At 43.6% G+C, this 25,672-nt stretch overlaps 1 protein-coding gene across 1 annotated transcript in view; it reads right to left on the reverse strand.

The window, feature by feature from the left end:
* The window catches only part of SV2C (synaptic vesicle glycoprotein 2C), a 187,089-nt gene that overhangs the window by 17,534 nt on the left and 143,883 nt on the right, over nucleotides 1-25,672 (reverse strand). The window contains exons 5-9 of the mRNA XM_024563580.4: nucleotides 8,737-8,870; nucleotides 8,161-8,250; nucleotides 4,791-4,901; nucleotides 4,284-4,372; nucleotides 1,665-1,829 (exon numbers count right to left, since the gene is read on the reverse strand). Of these exons, the coding sequence (XP_024419348.3) occupies nucleotides 1,665-1,829; nucleotides 4,284-4,372; nucleotides 4,791-4,901; nucleotides 8,161-8,250; nucleotides 8,737-8,870 (589 nt within the window). The remainder of the gene's footprint in view (nucleotides 1-1,664; nucleotides 1,830-4,283; nucleotides 4,373-4,790; nucleotides 4,902-8,160; nucleotides 8,251-8,736; nucleotides 8,871-25,672) is intronic.

The raw sequence follows: 25,672 nt of genomic DNA on the forward strand, positions 1-25,672 counted from the left end.
AATCCTGTGTCAACCCTTTGCGCTAGCGGGCCAGAGAAAAACCAGCTCAACTGTAAATTTATCCTCTGAAGGAGGGTGTTCATTTAAAGATTAGTTCTTTTTCTGAAATGGGACTGAATTTAGAAAAGGAAAACCATTTTTTGAATGGATAATATATACACAGAGTCCACAAGGTACAAAATTAAAATACTGAAAAAGGAAAGAGTAAGTTTTGCTCTGACCTATCCTCAAGCCACCCGATTCTTTTGCCCACAGAGAACCAACGTTGTCGGATTTCCGTGCGCCCTTCCGCGAGCATTCTGCCCGGAGAGAGCTCGCCAGCGAGACACGTTACTCTACGACTGGCGTTGTCCCTGGCAGTCTACCCGGGGCCGTGGCCCATACCAGCACGTGCAGAGTTGCCACTGCATATGTTGAAACAGAAAAGCTATCTTTTAAAAAAAGTTCTACACCTTCTAAAATAAATGTATGTTTTACAAGGATTTTCATACTGTTAAAACTATTAATCACTATATTGCTAATGTAAAATATTTCTTAGTCATAATGGAATATCCATCTTAAAATTTTAACAAGTATTACTAAAATATGACTGCCAGGCATATAAACATATGTTATAAATTTCTAATGAAGTAACAATATTTTTAAAAAATATATGAAGTAAATTTTCAACCTAGAATTACAGAGCACTTGACTCTAAGGATTCTGTGGAAAACCAAGTGCCGATCGAGTGAGGATTTCATGTGGGCGGGAGCAGGCGATTCTTCGGTTCTTCACGGCTGGGGTGAGGAGAAGGCCCCTCCCTGAATTATCAATTCAAACAATTACGTTGTGGCTGGTAATTCTCCTTTTCACTGTAAACCATAAACATCCCACAGAATTCTTTTTCATCTTTCCAAACTGGTTTTTGCTCCAGGAAACTGATTATTTTAGATTTTTACTTTTGTCGCTTTTGAAATCGGGACAATTTCCTACGAATGATGTAAACCACCAGGAACTCATACCAGCGATCATTTGCTCAGACAACAAATAAGGGACGTACATAATGACCTTGTCCATCCCTCTGCTTTTTTTTGAAAGAATGAACCAGAATCACCTTCCTGAGCCACTTGGCTGTCTTCACCAAGAGGCATTCCAGATTCTATACTCAAAAATATTCTTTGCAAATTTATTCCTTATTTTCAAAGCTCTTGACTTTGGAAATCATTTCTGTTCTCTAATTGAATCTCTTCCTGGTAAAATTTAACCCCAATTTTGGAATCAGCATCATGGAGAAAAAGGAATTCTGAAAAGTAGTCCCCCTTTTTAGGGATAGAAGACAGGCAAAAAATTACACTTCGGATTTCTTCACTGAGCCAAATAACCTTATAACCCATGTTACTTCCTCATATTCTTCATTCTTTTGTTCTGTAACTTATTTTCATTTCTCACCAGGGTTTCTCTAAATTTTTGTTTCATATCAGTTTCAGAAGTGGTTTTAAGTGAAATAACTGATCTCTTGTCTTTAATGCCCATTTGGAAGTTTTCACATTCTGCCAGAAAGTGACTAAATGTACAAACTAAAAAAACAAAACCAAAAACTATGCATGTTTCAGTGCAGTGAAGGCTAGTAAGAAATAAGTTTCTGTGAACAGGTAGCATACTAAATTATTTCAAAATGTCTGGACCTGCCATTGTAGTATTCCATTCCAGTATGAATCTGATTTTCCATTGTAAAGTTAATACTGAAATTTGCATATTTCTCTCTTGGCACGTTTCTAATTAGCAACGCATATTCGTCCGACTGCAGATGTTTGATGACGTCGGGGAACCATACGGACAACCCATAGTACCTGCGAAGACAAAGGAACACGAGTTGGTAAAGACGCCAGCACACCAGAGGCAGTGAGCACCGCCCTGACGCGCTCAGAGACCCGGTGGTCTGGAGAAGCCTTCCCTCTGATGACGACTGGCCCCCTGAAGCACTGTGATTCACCACGCAGTAATCTGCACAGCTCTCTCCTCACCACGATTAGGTCCGCAAAACCCAAGCTAGACATATGGCCTGGGGTTCCCTGGAGAACCCCAGGGATATCATTCCTGAGGCCTTACTTTAGGGGGAGGCGTGCATAGAATTCCACCGTGTACCCATCCGTGGCACCCAGGTCCTGATGTTTTCTCATCGCCCCAGGCTGCACCAGAGAGCCCCATCTCCCAGTCCGGTGATACAGACTCCTGGTGTCCAAAAGCCACAAGGGCCCTTAAAGAGTGACCTTTTCTATGAGTGGAGAATCTTTCTTTGTTTCTGCCCTAGTCTTCCACATCTAGCCAAGGGGTACAGCCCCATTTCTCAAAGCAGTTCAAGGCTGAGAAAAGGGCCATTTGGGTGATCATCTGAAAATCCAGGTTATTTCCGCTTTCCTCCTCTTGGACCCTAACGTGTCATTCTAACAGGGAACAGCTGAGGCTTGCCGCTGTGCTGGTCAGCACGGCAGCCGCTCCGCACATGTGGCTACTGAGCGGGTGATTCGTGCTTGTCCAAACTGAAGTGTGCTATAAAAGCAAAATATCACCAGGCTAACAAAAAAGAATGTAAAATAAGTTACTAATCATCGTGATATGGACTATATGTTGAAATGTAGTATTTTAGACATAATGAGTCAAGTAAAATATATTATTAAAATTAATTTCACCTGTTTCCTTTGACTTCGTGTGGCTGCCAGGAGATTTAAAGTGATAGGTGTGCCTCACATTATGTTTCTACTGGACATCAATGCTCTAAAATAGTGGCTCCCAAATTGGGGTTTCTGGACCAGCAGCATCAGCGTTACCTGGAAACTTGTTAGAAATGCAAACTCTCGGGCTCCATCCAGACCTGCCAAATCAGCAACTCTGGGGGTCGAGTCCTCCAGGTGATTATTCTGATGTGCACTCAAGTTCGAGAACAATTGTTCTAGTTTATCCTGTTGCAGGTAGACATGCTAGGTTCGAATCCTGGCCTCGCCCCTTACCAGCTTGTGTGATCTCCAGCCAGTTATCTCAGCCTCACTTACCATGTCTCCAATACCAGACTGATGATAGTGCCCACCTTCTGGGTGGTTGCTCAGATTAAATGGGATGCAGAGTAGCTGGCGGCTAGAGAGTGCTCAAAAGACAGTATGTGTAGTTTTATCATCACTGTCATCGGATTCTGGAAACACCTGTGGCTCAGAAGCCACAGATTCCAGCCCCTTCTCTTCATAGATCATGATTTAAAGTACTGTGAAGGTACGGGTGGTGGCCATTGAGTAAGAAATCACTCAGAGATGCAACATCGATAGCCTTGGTCTCTAGTCATACACATAGGACAAAAAACCTCAAAAGCAGAAACCATGAGGGAGCACACTGCTCCAGAATGTCCACAATCAATGACACGGAGGAGTTTCAGCCTAGTTTTTATTTATTCAGCAAACATTTACTGAGTAACCACTAAATGCTACATATTGTCTGAGGTTTCGGGGATATCAGTAAGGAAATCATAAGTTAAAATGTGGGCAATAATAAATTATTAAACAAAATAAAAACAAAAAAATATTATCATATAACTCTTCACATCTTGAGAGTAGCGTGTTCATCTTACTTACCACTCAACCTAGTGTTTAGCACATAGTAGGCATGTAATTCCATCCTTCTCTTCCTTCATAGAGTAATAGGTCTTCTAGAACTTGGTTGGGAGTTACTTTATATATTCTAAATCAACACTCTCAATGTAGAAATGAGGAACTAACACTCAGTGATGCCCCCAAGTCCCATGCAGAACAAGAGGCTAGGTCTCCTGACTACCACTTTCCTTGTTCGTCCCTTTATCCCACTCACAGCGCTAGGAAAGATTGGTCATATCTGATGACTTGCCTATTGTCATTTGGGGATCTTAAGACATGGAACTTGCAGCATAAATGTGGGGCTCTGCCAGCCACAAAGGTCCTAGTGACCTGCAAGTGGAGTATATTATTCTTGCCTGTAGAAGAGCAAAGAGGCCGGCGTGGCTGGGGCCAAGCACGTGAGGAGAGGAGGGCAGAGAAGTCACAGGGGCCAAACTATTCAGGGTCTTATCGGACTTTCCAAATACTATTGGTTTTGCCACCTCAGCATTATGACAAGATAAGTAAAATTATTGGGTGATAAACCGTAATTGTTAGCAAATCTAAGCTGGAAAAAATTCACTTCTAAAAGTTAACGACATCAAACAGTGTATGAAAGCTGCATGACTGGGAGTTACAGTGTGGAATTTAAAGATTTCACTCCCCAAGAATTCAAATATCACTTACCCAAAGGACAGAGTGAACCAAACAATTGTAAGTTTTATTGTATTTTCCTTCACGGGGTAGTTGAAACATCTCATAAAAGTCAACCAAATCTGTGAAATATTAAAGAGTTAGTTTACTTATGCAGCTACCTAGTCAACCCCACTCCCTCCAACAAATTATTAAAAATGAGTTATCTTTGCACTGGATTCATTTGAACTTAAAGTGTCAAAGCTAAAGGCTATAGGAAACCAAATACTGGAATGTTATTTATCAGCGTCCTGGAAGCCAAAAGGCAAAGTAACTCAAGGCTTCAGTGCACGCGCCACTGCCGAGAATCCTTGCCAAACTCCTTCCCTCCCCAGAGATGAATATCTTAGTGACCCCGATGATCCCGAAGGGATCCAATTACCTGGTCCTACTCTAGGAGTCAGGTGTCCTGGCAGAAGGAATTGGTCCAGCCAACCCTGCTTCTGGCCAACCTCAAATGCAACAAGTTGGCCAACAGTTCAGGTCAGGCTTGTTACTTACTCCATACAGTTCTGTGTGGATCCGAACGAAACACCTCCTGTACCATGTTCCTGTGTCACTCTCGATTTCGATCAGCTCATCTATTTGTTTTGGGATTTTGATCCTGTTTACCTGTAGAGAGCAACAGAGCACAAAGTGCTGAGTTCTCTCCTCTGAAGTTGCTCGGAGTAGGCTTATTATTTGTTTTTAGGGGAGTGAAAGCTGACTCCAACAAAAAAGCAGGTACTTGATAATCACTCTATACATATATGAGACTGCTGGAGTAAGTATACAGACCCGAAGGGCACTAAAAGAGTGGAATAAAGAAGGAATGGGCAGGGCGGGGGTGGGGGGGATACCATGGAGAAATGGGGGAAGAGCAAGTGGTAATGGAATAGCATGAAACCAGAATGCCCCTCTCCGAATCATTACAACAAAGGCACATAAAACATCAGATGGGTTAGCTTCTGGATAAAGAATTATTTTGCTTAGACTAAAGTGATTGTACATACTTTTCTTTGGAACCTACTTACTTGATGAATTTGGCCCCTAACCATAACTCTTAGTTTTCCCATCAAACTTTTATTTTTGGAGCATCACTCTGACCCTCTCTTCCTTCTCCCACAGCCTAACTAACCCACAGGGACTGGTCAGACAATACCTATGGGTGACCATGGTGCAAGGTCAAGTGGATGAACTTCGACAGCAAGCATCAACACTGATTCCACAGCCATAAAAGGGGAATGAATGATGGAGTTTTGGCATGAAAAGCTGTCTCTATTACTTAAGTTAGCCACCTTTTGCTAAGGAAAAGAACCAAGAGTCAGGAGAAGCAATGCTTTCAAAATCAAGAATGAAGCTTGGAGAGAGAGAAAGAGAGAGAGAAAGAATGTTTCCTTTGTTGGATCTCTCCCTTTTTATCCTGTTAGTTAAGGTTTACCTGCTTTTGACAAACCTGAGAGAGGCACAGAAATGTGCATACATGTTACCCCTGCCAGGGATAACATTCAAACAATTTTTTTTCAGGAGATTCTGCCAACATCCACAGCAGCACTTCTATTGTGAGAATCTAGGTACCAAGTTTGGCTTTTTATGGAGGTAACCAGGGACCCTGGTTACCTTCCAAATTATGCCAGGTAGGCAATAGCCTTTTCCTGGCTGCATAAATAAGGATGTCTGTATTTAACAAAAATAGTGTCTGAGTTAAACACAAGATTCTAAATAGAGTCAGCACAAAATAATCCATGTGTTTATAGATATTATTTTGTGACACTCTAGATTTTTTAAAATTTATTTACTTTTTTTTAGAGAGAGGGGAAGGTAGTGAGAAAGAGAGGGAGAGAAACATGCAAGAGATACATCAATCGGTTGCCTCTCACATGCCCCTAACTGGGCACCTGGCCTGCAACCCAGGTATGTGCCCTGACTGGGAATCGAACCAGTTACCTTTTGATTTGCAGGCCAGTGCTCAATCCACTGAGCCACACCAGCCATGACTAGATTTTGTTTTTAACCACGGGGGTGTTCTTATCACTCAATATATTACTTTTGGGAGGCTGCTCCACTCATCAGTGCTTGTTTGTTCATTAATTCATTGGCACCCAGGCCTGACACTGGCCTTGGAGATGCAAACATCAAACAAACACCATGCCCTCTGAGCAATTACTATACAAAGTAAAAAGCACTCTGATGGAAGTCCATATCAGATGGGAGAGACACATTGCACAGAACACCCGAGTTGACCTGGGAGTGCAAGAGACGAGAGGAGCGTTCATGGGCTGCAGAATTTGAGCTGGAGTTTATGGAGAACATATCATTTACCATTTATGCAAACTATTTGGAGGATATTCCAAGTGGGAGGAATATCATGTGCAGAGGTATGAGAAAAAGTAGTGTATTAGGCAACCACAAAGAGTTTGGCATTCCTGAGAAACAGTCCAAGAGCAAAGGACAGTGAGTAATGCAGGATGAAGCAAATCAGTGGCAGTAAGCAGGGAAAATAAGAAATAATAACATTTAGGATGGAGAATAATAGGACAGAGTGACACTTTTTGATATAATGAAGATAAAGGAAAGGAGGCAGTAGAACAGTTTTCAGGTCTCTAGTTTGGGTGGTACGAGTGGTACTTGCTGATGGCATTTAGGACAAGGAAGACCTTAGAAACTCCCAAGGTGGTATTTCAGATTTAGAAATTACATAGAATAATGGCCCCAAAGCTCTTCAACATGTATGTCTGGCACTCAGGAGCTCATTAGGGTATAGAGATGCAGAAGCAGATGAGATCTGCTAAGGAGAGTGTGTAGAGATAAAAAAGAAATGAACTGAAAATAAAGCCCTGGAGACAATATTTAAGATAGGGGCATAGGCAAGAGGGCTTAAAAAGGAGACCTTGAAGGAATGCATGCAAATTCTCTGTATTGTGGATATAACAAGTAAAAAGACAAATTTGTCATGGTAGAATCATGTAATGACTTTGGAAGTCACATACAAATGATTTTGAGATTATCCATTCTTTTGGATTGTTCCTACCTTATAAAAACATGAACATGGATGAGCACGAGGGGACTTGGTAACTCTAGCCTGCTGAAAGGAAAGCAGGCGAGCAGGGCCATGAGGCCCGGCAGAGACACCTTCCCAGAAGGTGTTGGTAAAGGGTTCACCCTCATCTGGCTGACAAGGGGTAAGTGATATTCAGCATCTAGATAATGTCTCAAGACTCCTCCAGCCCCCGGATCCTTTAATTTAAAGACAGTCTTTCCCTAATATGCGTCTACTCAAAAGAATGGCCTACTTAGGGGCTTCTTCCATTGCTGATCTTAATTTATTGTACTGCACAAACATTTTCGCTAGTGAAGAATCAGTGATAGTTTGGATAGAGGCTGACTAAAGTTTATCTTCACATTATGAAAAATGCATTTCCTAGATAAAAATAAATAAACAAATTAGATATCAGGGGACTGTTTAATCAGGAACTAATTTTTAAGAACTGTAATCGGTATTATTTATAAGACACTGAAGATCACACTTTTATCACACTTGCATGTCACCTGAAACCCATTTTAGACAAAGCATTTGCCATCTAACTATATGCTATATATATCAAAAGATCTTAAAACCATGTTTTCTAAAAACTCCACGCACCCAGTTTTCATTAATTTAGACTGGTTTCCCCATCGAGAGTAAACCTTGTAACAGGAGAATTGAAGAACGTCCACGCAGAGGGAACAGCACACCCAACGGCAGTGTGGCCGGCTGAGGTTTAGTAAAATGCCAAGTCTGAGGAAGGCAAGGACAAGTGGAGCTGGTACAGGGAGAGGGATTTACAGTCTGGTCTTTTCAGAACAAGTTCCCGCTGCTGGTGCAGATGACACGCTGGGGAGCAGTACTCACCGTGAAGACCTTCTCGGGCTGACCCCGGGCTCTCATGTTGGTGTCGTGAATTAACTTCAGAATCATCCAAGCTTCATCGTGTTTTCCAGCCTAGCAAATGTAAGTAGACAGTGAAGTGCCAGGAGGTGAAACACTCATACTCTCCGATTTTCCAATAGCCATCTTGAATTGCCAGACCCAATCAGGTGCAACTGTGCACATGCATTTAGGTACATCCCAGAGGAACATCCAGACCACTCGGATAGCCTTGAGTACCTTAGCAGTTCAATGGCTGTGACCATCGCTAGAAATAGCACCTACAGATGGTAAAATTTCACCTATAAAACAATAAGCCACGTTTTCTTCACTGAGCAAAAAGTTACTTGCTTGAGGAGGAACATGAGTGCTTTCTGGCCCCAAGGCAGCTTGCTCACATGCTGGCGGTTGAAAGCATGTCTCCATGACACCAAACCCTCCATAGTGCCACAGTCAGAAGAAGTATACCTCCCAAAGAGGCCAACAGACTTCCCTACAATTAACAAGCAACTCCTTCCAACAAATGTGGCTTCCTTGAGTATAGTTAGTAATAAGTGTTACCTCCAACAAGAACCGTGGGCTTTCTGGCATGAAGGTGAGGGCCACCACCGAGCAGACACAGGGGAGGGCGCAGACGATCACGAACACACGCCAACTGTGAAACTGGTAGGCCGACCCCATGCTGAAGCTCCATCCTGGAAAAGGAGGATGGGAGGAGTGAGGGAGAGGGCCTGCTTGCTGGGAAAGTGGCGACTCCATGGTCACTGTGGCATCTACACCTCGGACTTATTAGTCAACTCGTTCCACCCACAGGAGGAGGCATTGATCTGGACTGACCAGCTCAATATCACCGATGGCACCGCCAACAGCAACAAGATCACCACCAGCAGCACTGAGAAGAAGGATGCTTGGAACCTCAGGGATCAGGGCCTAAGTATGGGGGTGCATGTATGTTTACATACAACCAAATTTTGAAGGCTGAGATAAATTAATTTGGGATAATAATTTTCCCTATAGACCACTCTGCTGGATATATTCTGTTTGCTCCTACAGGTCACTTTCCACTCTCCACCGTGCTGTGTGCCAGGAGGGAGACCTTTGTGGACCGCATCAACTGGCTCCCGTGCCCACTGGCTTCCACATGGGTTTGAATAAAGGAAGCACGGGCAGGGGACCAGGGAGTAGGAGCAGGGTTCAACATATTTATTTCTCTTGCTTTCCTTCTCTCTTCCCCCCGGCTGGGTGGAGGTTTGACCCCGGGTGCACCCATCTACTGGAATCTTCTATAGCCACACCTGCTGCTAGGTTCTGGCAACCCCTTCCTCCCCTTGCCCTTTAAGGTGCAGGTGGATACAGGATGCCCTTCTGCTCTCAGGTGCTTTATTATTCCTTTTTTGGTTTCTCTCAACCCTTCTTCCCACGTAATCTTTTTAATGGCCTCTTAGGAGAGTACCATCACTTTGCCTGCCAGCACCCTGGCCAGTACAACTAGTAAGAAAGAATTGGCAGTGTGGTATCTCTCCACATGCACACATCATCCAGTAGAGCAAGAGAATTTTAAATTTCTAAATAGTATTTTTTATTATAATAAGAAAAAGCACAGGTAACAACAGAAATCTTTTCATGGACTAAAAGAAAAACAGTCTTATATTTAAATGAGTACAAAATGGTTGGGAGCAAAATTCAAACTTGATTCTAAATGAGAAATAATGAGGCACATCAAATCTAATTAAAAGAGAGGAAATTTATGGAGACATAGATGAATTGTGTGAGGCAAAATATTGATTTGGGGCACTGCTTTGTACTTATTATAAGGCTTTTTGTGAAGAAAAGTCAGGTGGTCTGCACCCAGTCTACAGGGAGCCAGTATAATTCGTCGCTGTTTACACAGGAGCCAAGTCAGATTCTGGAGGTGACATAACTTCCGCAAGGCCACACACTGAAGTTACATGCCAGAGTCTCCCCCAGCAGTTGAGGCAGAATCTTACAGCACATGCAGCCTCACGGCTGTGCACACTCACTCGTAAACACGGGATCTGTCCACAAGTGATGTAAACATGCCACGTCAGTCGTGGATGAATCAACATTTCCTGGGAACGCAGTACTACATGGGGATGATGTGAATTGCTAAGTGACCTGCATTGTGAACTTTAGGACGGGATGTCTACCCTCAATGTTTTAGGCAGCAGAAGTTCAAATCTCAAGTATCTAAAATGCAGAAGAAATTCTATGATGAAACAGAGAAAACATACCTTGTTCACATTTGATCTGAGAGCTTCGCATAAAGAATTTCTTTGCAAAAAGCTCTAGATCCTATTATTGTACATGTTAGGTGAAAAATAAAAGCTGTAGATGGCTGATTTAGGCAAATGCAGGGTTTTAATTTCAGGCTACTGCCTAGTCCATGGGGAAAGAGCAAAGACAAGAGAGGGAAAGGTCTCTGGTGCCTCTGTGAAAATTAATTGGTTCTGAAGATGCAGTTTTATAAACAGAAACAGGAGGGTTTGGCTTTTTTAATGAAGTTACTTAACTGAGGAGAAAGTCCCACTGGTGGACAGAGCAGGAGACTCCTTGTGGCAGACAGAATAATGCTCCCTCCCCAGCCAAAGGTGTCCTCAACCTGATGCTCTAGACTGTGACTACGTTCCCTTACATGGCAAAGGGACTTAGTAGGTATGATTAACTTTGGGATCTTGAGGGAAAGTGATTGTCCCATGTTTTATGGCTGAGCCCCACATAAGTCCAAGGGTCCTTAGGAGAGAAAGAGAAAAGCAGGAAGGAAGGCAAGGCAGACTGGGGAGAAATTTGAGGATGCCACGGCACTGGCTTTGAAGATGGGGGAAGGGCCAAAAGCCGAGCAATGCAGGTGCCTTGTAGAAGCTAGAAAAGCCAGGGACACACAGTCTCCCCTTGAAGTCTCCAGAAGCCCCGTGAACATATTTAGACTTCTGACCTCCAGAACTGTAAGGTAATAAAATTGTGTTGTTCAACACTAATCAGTTTGTAGTGATTTGATACAGCAGCAATAAGAAAGCAACACATTTCCCTTTGTAGATAAAGATCTATTGCTAACCTGACTGATGTATTGGGTTGGCCAAAAAGATCATTTGGTTTTTTCTGTAAGAAGGCTCTAGTAGCTCTTAGTTGTCTTTAACTTTATTTGAGACAATTTTGTTAAATTGTATTGTGACATCTGTCATATCAGCATGCATTTAAAAACAACAAAAATTAGTGAATTTTTGTGTGGCCATTTTAATATTGAAGATGGAAGAAAATATGCAACATTCTTGGCATATTATGCTTTATTATTTCAAGGAAGGTACAAATGCAACTGAAATGCAAAAAGAAATGTTTCTGCAGTTTATGGAGAAAGGGCCGTGACTGATTGAATGTGTCAAAAAGTGGTCTGAGAAGTTCTGTGCTGGAGATGTCTTGCTGGACGATGCTTCAAGATCGGATAGACCAGTTAACATTGATAGCGATCAATATGAGACATTAATTGAAAACAATCAATGTTATACTATGCAGGAGATAGCTGACATACTCAAGCTATCCAAATCAATAAAGTTATTGGTGAAAACAAAAAATGTATCTTTTATTTTATAGAAAAAAAACCTAAATGGACTTTTTGGCCAACCCAATAAATTAAGTTGGAGAATTTTATTTTCTTTGTAAAACCTCAGGCCCTTTGCTTTTAGTTTGATTTCTCCAGATGCCTCACCAAGGACTTTAGGCTCCTTGTTGACAGTCTTAGAAATATTGGCCTTTGCTCTTACTTCTTCCAAATATCACATCCGTGGGTGGAGAGACAGATGGTAGTATCACACAAGTTTTCAGTCTACAGAGGAAACTGACTACAAATAGAATCTAAACTTAGAGGAGAACAAGCTGGTCCAGGGTCCAGCTCTCCTCAGGTTAGAATGTAGATTCTACAGGTGGAGAGTCTTCTGTCCACCAGCTGAAGTTTAGCCCATTTTCTGCTCTCCAGGCCCTTCTCTACTTCACCAGCTGTGAAGTCTGTCTTCTGGTCTGCAGCTGGGGGCTGTGAGTGGGCGTGAGTATGTGCGCACACAGACACACAGTGTGGTGGCCTCGCTCTGTATCAAGGGTACGTCATCCACCCACTTTCCTCTCCATTTATTTGCAATGTGCTTTCCCCCAAGTCTCCAAAACTATTGTACCCTTTTTCAGTCTCTCTTCGAATCTCTAGTAGCCCACTCCACTCCTTGCACTTGACCTCACCAGTACCTTTGGGGAAATAAATAGAGAGAACTACATACATGTCAGCTTCGCACTCCTGAATCTCCCCACCTAACTGGACCTGTCCATCTCTCTCTGCCTTCCCTTTGGTTACAACAGATGAACTGTCCACGCTCCTATCTAAGGCCAACCGGTCCACATGGCCTCTGGAGCCCAGCCAAAGACAGAGGTCCTGTGATTTTCCCTCCTGTCCAGCTCCCATCATCACGGCCTCTCATCTTATAGGATTGGTCACTCCATCAGCACAACTTCTCAAGAGAATGGTCTATAGCAACTGTCTCCACTTTCTCACCCAAAGTTCTCACCCCAGACAGGCTTCTGCCCCATAATTCCACAGGAACTGTGCTCATCAAGGCCACCTGGCCACATTTAATGGTCATTTATGTCTCCTCATCTTTCTTGAACTCTCTAAATCATTCCATAGAGTTTGACCATCCCCTTCTCTTCGAACAACTTTCCCCCTTGACATCTCATCACTGCATGTGCTAGTTTCTTTCCCAGCTCACTGGCTTTCTTCAGTTTTCCTGTTGGCTCTTCCTCTGCCTGGCCCCAAAAAGTTGGTACACCCAAAATCTTGGTCATCAATCCTCTTCTCTACCTGTAGGTTCTCTCTAGGTGGATTTGTGTATTTCCAAGACTTTAGGTGGCATCTACATGCCACTGTCTCTGAAATACAGCCTGTTTTCTTCCCAGAGCTCCAGCACCCTACTTATATCTTCACAAAGGTTCCTCACGGTCATCTCAGTTACTGGGTCCAAAATGGAACTTCTCATTTCCTGCCCTGTTGCCAAAGAAAATTCTTGTTTCTCTCTAAATGTTCCTTATTTCAGCAAGTGATGTGCTGCCAGCCACCCAGACATTCACGCCTCAAAGCAAGACTTCATCCTTGATTTCTCTTCCCCCCCTCACTGGCCTCAATATCCACTCTCTCAGCAAATTCCATATCTGAGATATATCTTACAATCACACTTCTCCCAGTTCCCACAGCACAGCAGGGCTTTGGGCTGGCAGCTCTCTCTCTCTGACCTTCCACAGGAGCCTAACGCTCCTTTCCCTGCCTCTCCCGGTCCCCCGCAGTCCACTCTCCTGACAGCAGCGGACTCGAATCCTTTTAAAATGTCAACAAGAGCACTTTACTCTGCTGTCTGAGAGCCTCCAACAGCTCCTAATAGATTTGGACTCAGTCCAAGTGTCTTACTGCGGCCTGGAGGGCTGACAGAAGCTGACCCCTATCTATGCATCTGGGCTCGCCTCCTCCCAGTCCCTCGCTTGGGCCAGTTCCATCACCCTGCTGTCAGCTTTTCGAACATACAAAGCTTAAGTCCAGCTTAGGGGCTTTGCCATAGTTCCTTGGAAGCCTATCCATGCATTTGAAAGAATGTTTGTTGCGTTGTACCCCACCTTTCTGTGATTTTTGAAATGGGAGGGTTTTTCAGCGTATCTCCTCTATGCAGCCCCTCAGGGTGTCTGTGTTTGATATTTTCCCTGCCTGGACCGCTCTGCCTGAATATTCGCATGCATGGATATCTTCTTCACACCTCCTGGATCTCAGTTTATCTCCTCGGGGAGGCCCCAACACTCAGTGCCACACTCTATCGCCAAGGCCTGCTTTATGGTCCCCCAGGCACTTACCACTCTCTGAAAGTGTCATAGTCATTGAATTATTCACACGTCTACTATCTGTCCCTCCCCCCACCCTCAGAGGAGGAACTTGGCCTTTGTTGCTCACCAACGAATGCCCACCGTGTGTGTGTGTGTGTGTGTGTGTGTGTGTGTGTGTGTATACACGAACGTGCAAACTTGCTGCAGACTACTAAGACAGTAGGTTTCCTTGAACCTACTTGAGTAGACTCAAGTTTCCTTTTGACTTTTTTTAGCTGGATTCACACTAAACAGGAAAATATCCTTGGCCTACTTTCACATTACATTAGTAACTTATACACAGTAAAGTTTATATAGAGTTCGTTATGAGTTTGACAAATGCACAGATTATGTAACCACTGTCACAATCAGGGCACATTCTGGTTCTGTCACCACAAAACAATCCTTCCAGCTGCCCTTTTGGAGTCAACCCATCCTCCATTCCTAAGCCCTGGCACCCACCGCCCTGTTCTCTGTCCCTGTAGCTTTGCCTTTTCCAGAATGTCATATAAATGGAATTATACTGTCTGGTTTACTAGCATAATGCACTCGTGCAGACTGTGGCACGTATCAATAGCTTGTTCCTTTTCACTGCTGAGTAGTATTCCATTGTCTGGATACACCACACTTTGCTTACCCACTCCCCAGCTGAAGGACATTTGGGTTGTTTTCTGTTCTAGGTGAGTATAAATAAAGCTGTCAGACACATCTCAGACAGGTATTTGTGGGTTCCCAAAGTTTTCCTGTTCCCTTGGGTAAATACCTAGGAGTGGGTCGGTTGAGTCATTTGATGAGTATATGTTAGGCTTCATAGGAAACTGCCAAACACCACTCCCACCAGTAGTGTATGAGAGTTCTGACTGCTTCACTTCCTTCCCACCACTTTTTTGGTCATTTTTATTTTTAAAAATTTTGGCCATTCTAGTAGGTGTTTAGTGGTATCACATCACAGTTTTAATTTGCACTTTCCTAATGTCTCATGATATCCTGATTTACTTTTTGTTCGTTTATTCAAACTTTTATTGAGTGCCTGTGTATGCCAATCATAATGTTGTCGTGTGGAGGCTAATAAGACTTACCTCTGCCCTTTCGGAGTTAGAGTCCAGTGGAAGAGACATACTTGTTAATAAGCCGTAATAAATAGAACTAGCCATGCTGGAACAGGCTATGAAGAAAGTGTGCCGGGAGTGCAGACACGGTGGAGGTACCTCTCTCAAGAGCCCTCGCCAAATTTCTTTTCTGATTTGGGTCCATGAATAAAGAGAGAAATTCCTAAATTTCCTTTTTTAAAAAAATTTTATTGAATTTATTGGGGTGATATTAGTTAATAAAATTATATAGGTTTCAAGTATAAAATTCTAAAATACATCATCTGCATGTTGTATTGTGTGTTCTCCACCCAAAGTCAAGTCTCCTTCCGTCATCATTTATCCCCCCCATACCTCCTTCTCCCTCCCCCATCCCCCTTCCCCCTGGTAATCACCATACTGTTGTATGTATCTATGAGCTGTTTCTTTTTGGGTTTTTTTTTGTTTTAGTTTTTGCTTAATCCCTTGTAAATTTCTAGCATCCAAGTTAGAGATATAATTCAAATAAGCAGTTAAGAAGTAGATGAGACCAGCCAGGGACTGTGCCATGCCAGACCCCCAGCTCTTTCCGATTGTTTATAACCAGTTGATTTGGGGGTGGGAAGGGGGCTCCAGGGAGGTCGGAGGGAGTCCAACCCCACTCCACATTTAGGACACACCCTGGGGTGTGTGTCTGTGTGTCAGAAACTGATGGACAATATCCTGTGCCCTGAATGAAGGATAGACACAGTGAGGGTCTTGAGAAATAACCTAGCATATGCTTTGTAAAATGAAAATACCATTATCTGAATTAAAAATGAATGAAAGAATGAAGGGGTGAAACACTGACTATTATGGCCGTGAATTCTTGGGACCCCTCCCCAGCTCCATTTCAAGGTGGCTTCCATCTGGATTTGAGAGTGACACGAAACCTGCACCACAGACATGGAGTGAAAACCGGGATGTGAACCAGCCCCTGGGGACTGGGAGAGCGGGACATGGCTTTAGGACACTCGTCTGCACTTAGTAACACGGATTCTCTTAAATGAGTCTCTTATGTCAGCACCATGCCTGTTGTCTTAAAAAAAATGATTCTTATGTGGATGGTGGTTCTAATTGGCCTTGGACTTTTTTACAAATACCCATTAAAATGTCATACAAGGGATTTATCTAAACATAATGTAAACTCCATGCAAAGAAGGACTTCAATTAGGGTGTTCTGGAAGGCAGTTACTGCAGAGGCTAATCAGTGTGGTGCTAATAAGGGTGTTGTGCGTCTTGCATAATGATCAAGGCCATTTACAACCTCAAGCTGACGCATGCTGTGGCTACGAAGCCAGATGCCTCCCCGTTGCCCGTCTGCACTCTTTCAAGGTGCCAGGGCAGAAGCATGCGACGCACGAGGAGAGTGCTGGCTTTCGGGGCTCTGTCCCTGATGCGCTGGTGAATTCGCACCCACTTTATGCATCTGTGTGTGTTCGGTTGCCAGTTACGTGATATCATCAATGAGAGTCTCTGACAAGACAGACTTTAGGTGCAAGACACAGATCCAATGTTCTAAAACATGAATATAATGTTAGTTAAGATTAATAAAAATAGATATAAGTGAGATAAGTTTTCAATAGTTAAGAAGTAAATTTCCTATTTATTTGTTGGTGGCCTTCACTCACAAGTCATATGGCTAGTTAAAATTCTGTTTGGAAAAGTAGCTCAAAATCCATTTTCCCAAGTGGCCAACAAGCTTAGGAAGGGAACTATCATCAGATAAATTTCTGATTTTATTCTCGCAGAAGTAAAACTTTATCCCTTTAACATGTCACTGATTTAAAATAGGAATACTTCCATTAATCCTTGACAGGAAACTGAGGTTGTCATGCAGCTAGCATCATCTCTGCCTCGCTAAGACTTAACCAGATGCAGCCGCACAGTCCCCGTGGTTGATATCAGCAGGGATTCTTACCCTCTTCTCATTTGTTTAAAAAACAGAAAAGAGTGTGGGTGAGGGAAACGCCGCAGTCACATAAACTATGGTCCGTCCGGCCACGCCACAGAACACCACACGCTGCCGGCAGTGAGGGAGGTAGGTCTTCCTGAACTGCTACGAAACTCTCCAAGTTATGGTGCTCAGTGAAAAAAGCTCCTTGCAAAACAGCATAAATAGTAGTGATTGCATTTCACATACACATTAAACATATCATTATACCTAGAAAACAAGTGGGAGGAAAACAGGCCCCACTATCTGAAACGGTTACTCAGGGTAGGGAGTGGGAACCAACAGGGCTTTCACTTCTGGCAGTATTTCTTTAATTTTTGAGTTTTGTAATACCTTGCACTACTTTTTACTCAAAAAAGAGAAAAAACTTTTTGAAGTTTTTGATTTTTCTGAAATACAAGGTCTGATGGGAAAGGGAGTGGATAAGGAATGTGGAATAATAACTGTGACACTTCCCATCCACACAATTTTCGGAACTAAACTAAAGTTGGTAGTTCTGCCTGTGCCGAATCTAACCATGGCTACCACAGGGTACACTTAGGGATGGCGACGAGAAAGTGGCAGAGCCGACCCTGGCGTCTCTCTGGGTGGAAAGACGACTCGCACAGACCTTTCACTTTTAAACCTGTAACTCCAGTCACATTCTAACTGCATTCTTGGGGCAGAGGCCAGTTGCCTCTTGAGTCAAAATCGTGTAAGCACTGTTGCCAACACCGATACACAAAGCAATCACAATAAAAAAAAATTGGCAGGGACCTGCCTGCCCCACGCAATCAGGCCTTTGATAAGTGAGAGCCCATTCAGCTGGAATTATACGTCCCAGGGAGAAGGTGCAAGGGTTAAATTCCAACCGACTGCAGCAGTCACCCGCCTCTGAGAGCGAGCCCCAGCAACGAGCTCATCTTTCCTCATAGTTTCTCCATTTCTGTTTCCAGGCCCAGGGCCTGCCATCTGGAAAGCGCAGAGACAGCGGTCAACAGCAGAAGGAAGTAACGGTTTACGTCTGGTTCCTGAATTTGGCTTGTGACCTTCACCATGCTTTCAAAGAAACAAATTGCCTGGTGGTTCCTGAAACTCACAAATGCATAGGCTTCTTTTATCAGGGTTATATTTTTCTGGAATATGGTCTGTGAGTGCTCTAAAAATGGAAAGAGCGAATGAGAGAACCTTTCCAGAAAGAATTCCTTGTGCGAGCATGCAAAACTCGTTCAAGTGTGGCGCTTCCCAAATTCCGTGAGAAAAATGAAGAGTCTGAGTGTTTGGAAAAAGCTGATGGCATAAAATGTGTGTGTGTGTGTGTGTGCGTGTGCGCGCGCTTTAAACAAAGGTCTTTCGGAATTTTCTTTGTAGATAGGCCATAATATAGTATTAACATTATGATAATGTAGGTCAATCAAAATTTTATCAAAGATTTTTATACAAATATATCCCACAATAGCGTATAGGTTAGTCAAATTTTGACCATATACACATGAAGCTTATTTCATAAATATAAAGACAGTTCATTACTCTATAAATGTACATTGTGTGTATTCATATTTATTATCTTATAGCATATAGGGGCATGCATTAACTTTTCTTTGCTCTTTTACTAACATAAATAATTTGAGATGAACTATATATGTTTGTAGATTTGTATTAATATTCACACTCATATAAGTTGATGTCCACAGATGAAAACAATAAGTTAATTAAGTTCATTTTGTGACAGGCATTGTCTTAGGAAACTGAAAAACAAACAAACATAAATATTAAGACTTCTTACATTAGGTAGAAAGTTAGACTAACAACCTCTAAAGCCCACTCCAGGGTTAAGGTCCTCTTGATTCTAAGTTCGTGTGCCTGGAGCAGATGAGGCCGCAAGACAATCTCTCTTGACTACAGAACCATGGTAAGAAATGAAACACTTTCAAAATTTAACAAACAAGCTTGTAGACTGCAGTTAGTTCTGCCACGAGTACATAAAGGTTGGTAGGGGACTTGCAGCCAACGATACTTATTCTCTATATTAACAACTCAGTCGATCTGCTTTCAAAGAAGCTGTCCCATAAATGCTTTTCCCCCTTAAACGGTGCCCTATACGACTTCATGCCCTCTTCTATTCCAGATCAAGACTTCCTTTCGTTCTTTGCACACAGCCTCCGAGACACCTTGTTCATGATCACAAAAGCTCTGTCCATTCCCAGAAGATTTTTAATGCTACGATACAAAAATGCCAATGGAATTCATTCTTAGGTGACAGAGTTTTTCCTGGGGTGAGGGGGCTGTAATATCTCCAATGTTATGACAATGGAGGTCAGCCCAAGGGCTTTGCTGCTGACACCAAAGGTCACGCTCATATGTCTCTGCTAAATGTTGACCTCTCTACCTGCTTCTTTTTTTCTAGCTTTTTTTTTTTTTTTTTTTTGCCTTGTAGCCTCTGATCCAGAACAAATCATTTAACACATGACAAGTAAAACAACCACTTACTCAGGCCCCAAATGACCCTTAGAGTTTTGTCATTTATGTCAAAGAAATGACATTCTAACGGGCTGGGAAATGCATGCAACCACAATGTCTTGGGAGCTCTGATTTCCAGGCCTTGTGCCCCAAGGAAGGGACATCACAGCCCCATTCCAAGCTCAGTGTGTGGAAATACCACCCCGGAGAGGTCCACTATATTAGCCCCATAGCAAGATATTGCTCCCTTGTATGCAATTTTACCCACCAAGAGAAGGGCCTTCAGATCCTCTCAAGTTCCTGAGGTTTACTGTCATCAGATGGCTCCCCAAAGACCCCCAACTTTCCTCACAGCCTTCCAGACGAGAAACGTGGGAGTCAGCTTCTACTCTCCTTCCTTATGGCCAGTGGATCACTGAGAAATGCAACTGCATTTTTTGTATTTCTCCCAAACCTGTTCCCATCTCTCCATCCCTGCTTTAGTCTAGGCCCTTGTCATCTTTCGCGTGGGTCGCCCGAACAGGGTGCATCTGCAGCTGGCACAAGTCTGTGTGGCCTGCCCACTGCTGGGATACTGAGTGTGCACGTCGTGGTTACTGCCCGGAGCCCTCAAACCTTGCATCTCTCCACCATCCAGCAACGAGAGGGGTAGCACCTGGCCCAGCACTAGCTTTCCTCTCTTCTCACTGGCCAGTGCCCTACTGCTAAATAATTTTAATACCACCTCTCTGTAATTGAGCACCCAGTTGCAATCTGCCTATCTATGTTCCACGTACCTTCAAGGAGTCTTTCTGTGATAAAACTCGCATCACATCACTCACTAGCTTAACACCTTTCAGTGGTTCTCCGTGGGCCCTTGAGGATAGAGTCCAGACTCTTGTACTGTGGCCACAAGGCTCTCCAAGACCTGGCTCCTTCCTCTCTCTCCAGCCTCATTCCTCCCAAATCCTCCCTTGTACCCTTTGCTACCTGGAGTGTAACAGCTTTGCATTTTTAACATGCCCCATCCTCGTCAACTCCCAAATTCAGTCTTCTATCAACCAGGTACAGAGGAACATCCTCTGTAACGTCCTCGTATCCTGTGGATTCCCATGGCCCTTAGCGCGGGGCCTGGCATAGAGAAAGCCACATCAGAGAGTAATCGTCTGCACGTCTGTTCCTTCAGGGCAGGGGTCATGTCTGGTTCACCTTTAGGAGAAGACGGTGGTAAAGAGTAGTCACTCCTCAGATGCTTATTTAATTAATCGGTAATAACCCACTCCTGGATTCCTTTAAAATCAGAGTTTGCCTAACACATTGTAAAGTTTTATATTTTGGGGAACATACCTATTATATTTCCTAATTTTTAAATACATGGATTTTTTTTTCTGTGACTGATTTTTAACTTACTTATCCTTGTGGAAAGAGCACATGCTTGGCTGTTTTTTTAAATACACTGGAACTTGCTTTACAGCACAGTGTGTGGCCCATTTTTGTTTTCTCTGCTTTTACTGATGTATGATTGACAAATAAAAATCGTGTTTATTTCCGGTGTGCAATGTGATGATTTGATACATGTATACCTCGTGAAATGGTTACCACGATCAAGTCAATTCACAGATACGCCCTTCGCATCTTTTTTAGTGGTGTGGAGGGAGCACGTAAGGTCTACTCTCTCAGCAAATTTCAAGTGTACAATACAGAATTATCAACTATCGTCACCATGACGCATATAGAGAACTACAGTCGCATTAGATCCCTGGAACTTAGAGTGGAAAGTTTGGACTTTTTGACCGACATCTTCCCACTTCCCCCAGCTCCTAATGTCATACCTCACAGACAGCCAGATAGGAAAGCCGGCTTCCCCGAGAGCAGTGAGTGGATTTTCTCATGGACAAACTTAATACTTCACCTACACAAAGGACTTCCACCCATTGGACTTCCTTTTGGAAAAATAAAACTCAAGATTTAGTAAGCTCATATATAGCCCATAGGGGCACTTTTTTTTTAAACGTCTTTAAATCATGTTTCACTTCAGATTGTCTGAAGATAAAATATAAGAGCCCAGATCAGTTCAATTGTTGGCAAAAGCCTATTCACTTTGCCCACGCCTGATTTATGACCCTGCGGGAGACATACAAACGCTATTTCTCTTCACCCCCTCCGTCCCCCTTTGCTTCAAAATGTCAGGCATCTACCCAGAGTTAAATTTCACCTTTGCTCCCTGGAAAGGCTGGCTGTGTGGCTCATTAATCTTGGCCCAGAAAGAGGTTCCTCCCTGCCACCGACTGTGGAGACAGCCGGTCCTGGAGCATCCCGGGAACGGTTTTCCAGGGCGACGGCGCCAGAAAAATCAAACCCAGAGTGAGCGAGTCTGGGATGGATGCAGCAGTTTTTCATTCCACATCACCTTCTCCAGCTGCTACGTGGGAGAAATGATCTAGTAACTCAGAGAGGCTAGTGACCAAGCACTAGGACACCAGCAGGCTGCTCTCCAGCAGAGGCGGCTGCAAAGCCAGCTTTGAGCAGAATGCTAGTTCCCAGCACTTACAGATTTGCACGTGGGCCCCCTTTTTCCTCCTGGCAGCGTGCCAATTCTGAATATGGTTTTGGAAAGGGTAGGAACCTCTGAGTACTAACTGAAGCCTCCAGGGAGAACGAAGATGGAGCAGACTCGAGGTCTGCAGCAGATTTCCACAGTAGGTACAGCACACCCGTCACGGGCCAGGCATCTCACACACAGTACTTTGTTTAGCACATCGATAATCCTACCCAGCACCCATCCCCCTACCCAGGGTGGCCAGATAAAATACAGGCCACAAGTGACACTTTATTTTTAAAAAATTAGTATGAGTATGCCTCATGCAATAATGAGACATACTCATGAAGTCCATCTAGAAGGTATCCAGCCATGTAATATGAAACATAGAGACAATTATTGAAGAAGAGACAAAATTCAAGAAACGTTGTACATAGGACAGTGATGCCTCAGTCCCTTTCAAAGTAGGCACCTTGGGACCTCACATAGTTCTAATCGCCATCAGCTGCTCCATCATATTTTCCCTGAATCTCATCAATGGGCTGAAATCTCTTCACTTTCAAAGGTGATTTTAGTTTGGGGAAAAGCCAGAAGTCACAGGGAACCAAATCTGGGCTGTAGGGGGACTGAGTCACCTGGGTGATTTGATGTTTTGCCAAAAAACTCTGCAGAAAACGCGATGCACGAATGGGTGTGTTGTCGTGGTGAAGCTGCCAGTCACCACTTGCCCATAGCTGTGGCTTTCTGAATCACTTGAATGGTTTCCATAGAGGAATGTTCGAGTTTCACACAAAATTTGATACAGATTCGTTGCTCTACTTGCTTAGTCATTTCGAATGTGATGGCCACACAGCACACGTGCTCACTCAATGGCATCTACCACCCTCACTGACTAGTACAGTGAAGTCATCATTGTTCACACATGTGCATTCCAGTCCACTCTCCTTGGCTGCAAGGTTACATCATGCAAACTATTCTCATTATATTAACAATGGCTGCACTTCTTCTGGACAGACCTCGAATACTACAACATTATTTGTTGTTTATCTGAAATCCACATTTAACTAGACACCCTGTATTCTTATTTGCTAAATCTGGTCCCCATACCCCAGGAGACATTTGGCAATGTCTGGAGACAGTTTGATTGTCATGAGCTCAGGGGAGGAGGGTCACCACTGGCAACTAGTGGGCAGAGCCCAGGGTGCAGCTAAACGTCTTACAATGTGCAGGGCAGCTCCTCCTCCCCCAGAGGATGATCCAGCCCAGGTTCTCAGCAGGGCCCCGGGCGAGAGATTGGGCTATGAATTGCTCACTGTGCCTGTGTCGCAAGTGCTCAATGTTTATAGAACTAATGAATTGGGATACTTTGAAGCTTGTTTCCAAATAGAGGTTTGGAAACAGACTTTCAGAAGACTTCAGATTTCATTCCTGCCTGAATGCATGTTGTTTTTATGTTAGTTTTTATTAACTGATAAGGTCTTTTGATTTTTTTGCTGTAAAATTGATCTTTCAGGTTGCCATTTTTATCATTATATATTTTTAAATGAACCCTGAAAAACATGTAAAGATAGCACAGCATAAGAAGAGCAAAGAAATGTTTCTTCCCCTGGGGCTTTGATGGAATTAGCATTCTCCATCAAATGCTTTCTGACAACACCCGCAGCTTATAAATGGTTATTACCACAAAAAAGTAATAACCACATATTTCCTAAAGCATTTGCATTCTTATTTTATAAGGGTAGGGAAGGTTTGCTCTTAAAATTCCCTGCTAACCTTCAGGAACGGGAATCAGTATCCTTAGAATTAAGTACCTGGCTTCAAGCAATGTCCTTACAAGGTCACTCCAATAAAGCTGTGGCCAGTCAGCTGGAGGGGCCCAGCCCACACTGGGTTCCATGAGACCTGCATTCAGAACTCTGGGAAGTGTGTATTCCCTTCGGGGCCACCTCAGCTCCTGCCTTCTGGAGGCCATCTCTCTGTTCCCATCTGTCATTGTGCCCCATGATCTCAGTTCATAGCCTTCTCTCAGCACTCCTACCCACCATTCACAACTCTCCTCTGCTTCCTTCCCGCATGGCCACTTCTCGGAGCCCCTAGTCAATTATCCAGTGTCCTGGGTGTTTTACGGCAGCCTCCGCATCCTCCCTCCTTCCGCTTTGCCCAGAATTTGCCCGTTAGTTATTCCCCATCCATCTACCTGCTGACCACTGCTGTCTGGAGCACAAGGCCTTTGTCACTTGGCCCCAGCCTGCTTCTCTGCTTCATCTCCAGCCATGCGCTCTGCTGCACTTTTTGTGTGCCATGCAATCACAGGGGCCAGTATTGAAAATGCACATTCTCAGCCTCTGTGACTAGAAATGTCCCATTAAGGAGGGCTGGGGCGGGGCCTGGGAATCTGCATCTCCAACAAGACCCAGGTGGTTCTCATGCAGGTGTTCCAATGAGAAACACAGCTGCCAGCTGCACCCTATCACCTCCTCTTGCTTGCAGAGCCTTCTGTGCCTCAGCTCAGGCTCCTTTCCCTTTACCCCTATTTTCTGCTTAGAAAATTCCTATCAACGCTTCAAATGTGACTTCTCTAGAGCTTCCCCTGCCTGCGAAAGACCAGCCCCGAATCAACGGCTCTGTCTTTGGTATCCCTGCAGTGATTCACGCGTCACCGCCCCTTCTGGCATTTGTCACACATTCTGCGTATTTGTTTATAATATGTACTCTGCTGAATTGCAGAGGCTGAAAATTTAGTCCATTGAATAATCTTAAGTAGAATGGAATAAATAAAAAGGTACTTTAAATTTTGGTATAATCTCCACAGCCAAAAAGGTATGTGTAGCACAGACCACCAAGTAATTTAAAAAAATAGTCACATTGCACTTGGACTTCGTATATATAAAATTACCCATCTATGAAGTTTTGCTTCCATATCTATTATTTCTCAGGCTGCACCAGGTATTTATTTAAAACTGGGTTACAGTGACCACATCACTCATCCTCGTCTGCTATTGTGAGCTATTTCCGGGCATGCCCAGGAAACATCTCCTATGCACACGTGAACGCTGCCTTTCCAATCACCCTGTGGTGACTGGTCTTTTGTTTCTGTCTTTTTGGAGTCTACTGCCAGGCCCAGAGGCTTTCAATATTCAGCAAAGCCCTAAGATGCCCTGCTCACTGGCACCGCCTCCGGACATTGAAGCCTCTGTGGGAAGGGTGGATAGTTCAGACTCCATTCTGCATTCTGCATTCTCATTCTCCAATTCATTTAAATCCTCGTTCTGCTGGTCACTAGCTGTGAGACCCTGGGCAAGCTACTTTTCAATGGGTTTTCATTGTGGTAAACTATGCACAACATAAAATCTATGATTTTAACCATTTTTAAAGTATAATTCAGTGCCACTACTACATTTTCCTTGTTGTGCAACGTCACCACCATTCACCCCAGAACTCTTTTCATCTTGCAAAACTGAAACTCTGTCCCTACTAAATGATTACTCCCCATTTCCGCTCCCCACGCCCTGCTCCTGGTCACCACTGTTCTGCTTTCTGTTTCTCATTTTAACCACTCTTGTACCTCAGTAAGTGGAA

The sequence above is a fragment of the Desmodus rotundus genome, chromosome 1, assembly GCF_022682495.2.
Source record: "Desmodus rotundus isolate HL8 chromosome 1, HLdesRot8A.1, whole genome shotgun sequence".
NCBI classification, from domain to species: Eukaryota; Metazoa; Chordata; class Mammalia; order Chiroptera; family Phyllostomidae; genus Desmodus; species Desmodus rotundus.